The sequence below is a fragment of the Dipteris shenzhenensis genome, chromosome 29 (genome assembly GCF_047967505.1).
Source record: "Dipteris shenzhenensis isolate YYH24624 ecotype China chromosome 29, Dip_SZ_1.0, whole genome shotgun sequence".
In the NCBI taxonomy this organism is placed as follows: Eukaryota; Viridiplantae; Streptophyta; class Polypodiopsida; order Gleicheniales; family Dipteridaceae; genus Dipteris; species Dipteris shenzhenensis.
Genome location: NC_141624.1, coordinates 26,643,362 through 26,650,087, shown reverse-complemented (window position 1 = coordinate 26,650,087; position 6,726 = coordinate 26,643,362). Strand labels below are relative to the sequence as shown.

Below are 6,726 nucleotides of genomic sequence, written 5' to 3'. Positions count from 1 at the left end.
GCCAATGATGCAAGAATTAAAAAAACCGAATTCATGAAGGATTATTTTCCCCTTCTCCCATTTGAGAAAAAGTAAATACAAGCCTAAGCCCAAATACACAACCCAAAGATAAGAGAGTACAAGCTGAAACCCAGATATAACACTTGACAGAAACGAGAGAGAATATAGGTCGAAACGCAATATGGGAAAGAAAGAGAGTACAAGTTCACCCAAGTTAGCTCTTGATCAGTAAGGCAACTGACTCTCCAAGTATTCCTCGACCATAAACGTACGGACACTGGCTACCATACGATTTCAGCTAAAATCAACTACTAGCTCTTGACCTTTAATAAACGGTCCATGTGCTCGCGATCTTCAAAGTCCAAGTGGAAACCCAAGTACTCTTGATCTTTAACGGCACTTTGACTATCATAAGATTTCAGCCAAAACAAAGAGCTTATATTGAAGAAATACGAGTTCATGTTGAAACCTTATATAATTAGCTGCTGTTTCTACAATGTGGAAACCCAAGTCCCCTTGGTCATAAGCTTTCGGCCAAAACCAAAGAGCTTATATTGAAGAAATAGGAGTCCATGTTGAAACCTCAAACAATTAGTTACTGTTTTCTACAATGTGATACCATTGGGCATGGCAAACAGCTATCCAGCGAAGAAACAGAGTCCATGTAGGAAACTAAAAAATTACGAGTTCATTTTGAAACCCAAACAAAAAATATGGCTCTCTTAATGAAGCCAAGTGTGGGTATCGTAGCTTGGGGCTACATGGAGCACCCTTAACATGCTCTCTTACATTGAAAACTAGACTTAGTAGGCACCACAATAGGTGGATTGATATGACTTCTCATATTTCTGTTTACATTCATGTTTGCAGTAGTGGTCTGCCCTGTGTAGGGAGTAACAAAGGCAGAGAGAGAGGGGTCAGAAACACTTATTGAAACAATCCGTCTCGTTTATAATTCCTCGTGCAGATCATCATCTTCATCTTCACTGTCAGGAGCTGCTCCACCTGTTTGCTGATACACTTTGGAAATTATTGGGTTGCACACAGCCTCAACTTCCTTCAATTTCTCCTCGAAATCTTCCTTCTCTGCGCTTTGATTATCATCCAACCAATCCAGAGCGTCCTTCAGTGCAGAATCGATTGTCTGTTTATCGTCTTTCTCGATTTTGTCAGCCAGCTTGTCCTTGTCGTTGATGGTATTTTTCATGTTGTAAACATATGTTTCAAGGCTGTTTCGGGCATCTATTCTCTCCCGAACCTTCTTGTCTTCTTCTGCAAACTCCTCAGCCTCTTGTACCATTCTGTCAATTTCTCCCTGGCTCAACCTACCCTTGTCATTTGTAATGGTGATTTTCTCGGACTTTCCTGTACCTTTGTCCTCAGCCTTTACGTTCAAAATACCATTGGCATCCACCTCAAATGTAACTTCGATCTGGGGTACACCCCTGGGAAAGGCAACGAATTCATTAGAGCTAATGATCTCAGAAGAGCTACCGAATATCCACTTCAACGCGTGTAGGCAGGCAATCAAACTCAAGCGAGCACGGAATCATATCCTTACCTTGGGGCTGGAGGAATGCCAGACAAGTCGAATTTTCCCAACTCCCTGCAATCTTTGGTCATACTACGTTCACCCTCGAAGACCTGTCGAAGCAAACAAAAGCATATTTAAAAACAGCGATAGGTCTCAAATGACTGGACCTGGCAGAAATTGAATACGTCTGGCAAACTTTGAAAGTGTGTTAGGTTAAAACCTGGATAGACACTGTTGTCTGCTGATCCTGATAGGTGGTGAAAACTTGAGACTTCTTTGTAGGAATAACAGAATTCCTTGGTATCAATTTGGTCATCACCCCACCAACGGTTTCAATCCCGAGGGTCAAAGGAGTGATGTCCAAAAGGATTAGATCTGCAACAGTTGAGAAATATTATACGCCTCAAACTTCACCGAATATCGATACTTTTGATTTACCGAACAGCAGTAGTGCAACTATGCAGGCGATTTAGAACTCACCTTTCGTTTCATCACCGCCTTCACCACTCAAGATACCACCTTGAACGGCTGCGCCAAACGCAACAGCTTCGTCTGGATTTACACCCTTGTTAGGCTCCTTGCCATCAAAATATTCCTTCAACAATTGCTGCACCTTCGGAATACGAGTACTTCCACCAACAAGAACAATCTCGTCGATTTGTGATTTCTGAAGCCTCTTATCATCCATGGCCTTCTTCACTGGACCCATAGTCTTCCGGAAAAGATCATTGTTGAGCTCTTCGAACCTAGCTCGTGTAAGGGGCTCGGAGAAATCAATGCCATCAAACAAAGACTCAATTTCTACTCTGACTTGGTGCTGGTTGCTCAAGGCCCTTTTCGCCCGCTCAGCCTCTCTTCGAAGCTTCCCCAGAGCGCGGTTATCCTTGCTGATGTCCTTGTTGTACTTCTTCTTAATCAACTTAATGAAGTATTCCATGATGCGTTGATCAAAATCCTCGCCTGTAAAAGCGTAGGTCAAGATCAGTGGGAATTCAGCCAATGAACATCGTGATTCGAAACGGTCATAAGAATTCTAAACGAACCTCCAAGATGCGTATCACCATTCGTTGACAACACCTCGAACACACCGTTGTCGATAGCAAGAATACTGACATCGAAAGTACCACCACCGAGATCGAAGACCAGAATATTCTTTTCACCTCCCTTCTTATCCAAACCATAAGCTATGGCCGCTGCGGTTGGTTCATTGATGATACGGGCAACATTGAGGCCAGCGATAACTCCAGCATCTTTCGTGGCTTGCCGTTGAGCATCGTTGAAATAAGCTTCACAGATCATGTCCAGGGAGGGTCAGCAAGGCGGAAGACGACATTTTCAAACTGAGATCTATTGTGGTCTGAACAAAACTCGAAGGTAAGGGAAGGGGAAAGGGCAGCCAATCACATTTTGTTCCGCTCACCTGGAACAGTTACCACTGCATCTTTGATCTTTTTGCCAAGAAAAGCCTCTGCGGTTTCCTTCATTTTGATCAGGACCATTGCGCTAATTTCTTCAGGACTGAAAACTTTGACCTCTCCATCCTTGATCTTTACTTGTATGTAGGGCTTCCCTTCCTTATTAACAATTTTGTAAGGAACGAGTTTCATATCCCTCTGTACTTCCTTATCCTCAAATCTGTTTAACCACACAGACTCCGTAATCAGCAGATTTCACAAGCGCTACTTACTAGCATAAGACTATATCAACTGTTGAGAACTTACTTGCGGCCAATCAATCTTTTCACATCGAAAATAGTTCTTTCGGGATTGGTAGCGGCCTGGTTTTTGGCGGCCTCCCCGATCAATCTTTCACTGTCCGTGAAAGCCACCCAGGATGGGGTGATTCGGTTACCCTGGTCATTTGCGATGATCTCAACATGACCGTTCTTGTACACCCCGACGCACGAGTACGTCGTTCCAAGATCGATCCCGATGACGGTGCCCAACTTAGGGGCCTCTTCAGCGGCAACGATTGAAGCCAGAAAAAGACCTGCGGAATGTGGGTACTACGTTAGCTTGTGCCATTATCTACTAGATTTGAGGAGGCAACAGTGGCGGAGTTTCTGTAAAGTCCTTGTCCTGGGCAGGATCAGACCCAAAATACTGCAAATCGCAGCACGGGAATGCGAAATACGTTGACAAACGCGCTAAATTATACAGTTTACAAACAGTTGAAAGGGGAGAGATCTAGTAGTCAGAGGGAAGATTGACGAGAAAGGCTAGAGCGATCCGGAATGCGAGTCGGCGAGAGGAACCGTTCGAAGAAATGAAACTAGGGGAGGGGAAAGGAAGGGAAACCGAAAAGGAGGAGGGAAAGGAAAGGAGAAAAAGAGAGAAACCAAGAGGGGAATGAAAGAGCGAGAGAAGGGACGTACCTGCGGCGATTATGGAGAGGAGAAGGATGCCGGAAGGACGAGGAGGAGCCATAGCTAGGAGAATGGGGAGCAAGAAGGACGAAGGTCAAAGGAAGAAGATGAAAACGTGAGCCGAAGAAGACGACGGAACAGGACGGAAACCTAACGAAGAGCGACGGGAAGATGAGGACTCCGGCAACGAATCAACGGAAAGGATGGAAGGGGGGAGGTATTAAAAAGCGAGCTCTTAGTTGGCGGGGGTCGGGGGACGCCACGTGGTCTGCCATCTGGCTTCTCTCCTCCAATCAGCTTCCTCCTTCCACGTCTACCCCCCCTCTCCGCCAATCACCGCCCTCCTTTTATGCTGGATCCCTCCCGGCCACCCAGATCCTCCACCTCACCCCTCCGATGCCGTCCTTTTCTCTTCCCCCTATGCCACTTCATCTCATCTCTCCCCATCCCGTCCTTTCCCACCCTCTGGCTGCTTCTTTGTCGTCCACGCACCATCATCCCATGCTCGACACCTGGCTCGCCTCTTGCTTGCATTCGTCCGTCACACTTGTCGCTCCATTTCCACCCGGTTTTTCAGCATGGGTTGGTGTTACGCTGAAAATCGATTCTCGGCTTCCTTGAGTGCGTGTTCGCACTGTATTCCGCAGTTTCTCGGAGTCTCCCATCGTCCCCTTCCTGTTCGCATCTATGCTCCCTACCAATTAACTAGGGCGCAGCAGGCCGCCTAAGGTGAAAGAGAGCAATGTGGAAAATATTGATTCTAGATTAACGATGCAGAAATGATTTTTTGAAGTAACAGGAGAAAATATTAAACTAGAATTAGAAGTTGTTAATGCATAAATCGTAATGTTAGCTGTAGAATAAATGGAAACCGTAAAGTGGAATTTGACATTCTATATTCGATGTAATTTCATGTATATGAGTGCGTAGACAAATTAAAACAATGAATAAAGAAGAAGAAGAATGATATGAATTGTATTCTGAATGTTTGGAAATGAAGTCAAACAAATGACATTGTTGCTTAAATCAAATTGTTCCGCTTTAAGTAGTAATATTTTTTCGTGCTCGCAAGGTGTCTTTTTATATTATTGTAACCCTTTGAGCCTGATGTTGTGTCCATTCGAGCAATGTATTGACGTTCTAAGTTATTCGCTCCACTGTATTCAGAGTTGATGCCAAGACCTCCACGTTGAAATTTTTTTCAAATGGTTTGTACCTGTCGACATCATCGATCATTTTAGATGGTGGGTTAGTTTTGTGTCGTTTCAAACGTGTTTCAATGTTTGTAGTTTGTCCAATATATTTTTTGCCATTCCGTAGACAAGTGATGCAATAGATAAATTTTGTTACTGATGTGGTGTTGTTGTTTGACATGGCTGGTTCCTTCTTTGTGTCTCCTGATCGTGAAATTGAATAAAGTATGAGTGAAAGTTAAATCTATTATATGGAAAAAATTATATACTTTGAAAGGATGTTTTATATTGTCGGTAGGGTTTTACCTTGATTAGGCTGCTTCTTGGGTTCTGGGAAGATTGTTGCTAATGGCCCATAGTTTTCTTTTGCAAATTCTGGGTCAATTTTGTATGCTATCTTGTCAATGGTTACCGGCCATTCGCCCTGCTGTAGATTGTACGCATCCTTGAATTGTTGTAATATGCTGTCACAACTGCTTGGTTGTCAAGATCGGCAAGATCCTCAAGTTCGACGTTGAAGGCAAAGTGTAGAATTGTTATGCAAAAGATTGATATTCCCTTGGTATGGTTATCAAGTATCACTTGTGCTTTTGTGCGCGGCAACAACTCATCCAGTCTCCTGGCCATTGGATAGCTTTTGTATAATGTGTTTTATCAATCCATCTGCGAGCTCGTTGCTTCCTCTAGGTCCATCCTTCAAAATCTCTGTTACTTTTGCCATCAAGGGATGGTATTTCTCGTATGAATCAAATCCAAAGATATATTCTTGTGGTTGTATGCCTGCCACGTTTGCTCTTACTCGTCTGTTTATCATTGAAGAAAATCTTGCTTTCTTTTTTCTGTTTTTTAAGGCGTGTTCTTCGTCTTCCTTTTTTTCTATAGCTTTTCGTTTGAACAGTTGGAAAAGCTGAAAAATGAGAATAAATGTATGAATAAAAATGTAGATTGATGTTAAATAGAATGGTTTTCTCAAAGAAAACAGTTAGGAATGCATACGTACCTCTTTCATAGTAGCCATTTTTGGAGTAAAAAAGAGGCGTCCCTTTTGTACGATCTGCCAAAATAAATAGTGACTGAGTTATACAATGAAGGAATGTAGAATGTTTGATTGGCTTCAAAGCGCAGGTTTGAGATTATATGCTGAACTGTATATTTAGCGTTTGAGTTTTTAATTAATAAAAATGTCGTATCAATTAATGGATGGTGAATGGATATTACCTTTTTTAATTAGATTGTGGGTATACTATATGAGGCATGGGCATGAAGTCGGAAGGTTCTATGCTATGCAAGATACGAAGATGTCGTCGGCTCGTGACTAGAGACAACATGATGTACGTCAATCCTGGAGCAAACGATTCACGTATGATGATTAATGTCTTTCCATGTAGTGTCAAGCGTTGTGACTTGTGTCCGGTTATCGTACATGCGAGTGTGATTGGAAATGTTGTCTTGTGGTACCAAGTCTCGTTCAGGACCTTTCCTGTGTGCTTCGAGTGTCTGAGTGTAATAGGTTTGCATGTGGAAGAGATGATGGCATGAATCTTTGTCAACATGCCTATTGTTTCATGCCCCACTCCAGGTTGCAAATAGTTGCTATTGCCCCATTGGCAGCTCCTATTGTCAAATTAATATTT

At 43.0% G+C, this 6,726-nt stretch overlaps 1 protein-coding gene across 1 annotated transcript; it reads right to left on the bottom strand.

The window, feature by feature from the left end:
- Positions 1–448: 448 nt before the first annotated feature.
- Positions 449–4,079, bottom strand: LOC147882644 (heat shock 70 kDa protein BIP1-like). Its single transcript, XM_087400549.1, has 8 exons — positions 3,909–4,079; positions 3,256–3,523; positions 2,955–3,169; positions 2,578–2,820; positions 2,015–2,494; positions 1,755–1,909; positions 1,562–1,644; positions 449–1,445 (listed from the first exon to the last, which is right to left on the bottom strand). The coding sequence occupies exons 1-8, from the start codon at positions 3,958–3,960 to the stop codon at positions 950–952; spliced, it is 1,992 nt and encodes a 663-aa protein (XP_087256675.1). The 5' UTR covers positions 3,961–4,079; the 3' UTR covers positions 449–949.
- Between the last annotated feature and the right edge of the window lie 2,647 nt (positions 4,080–6,726).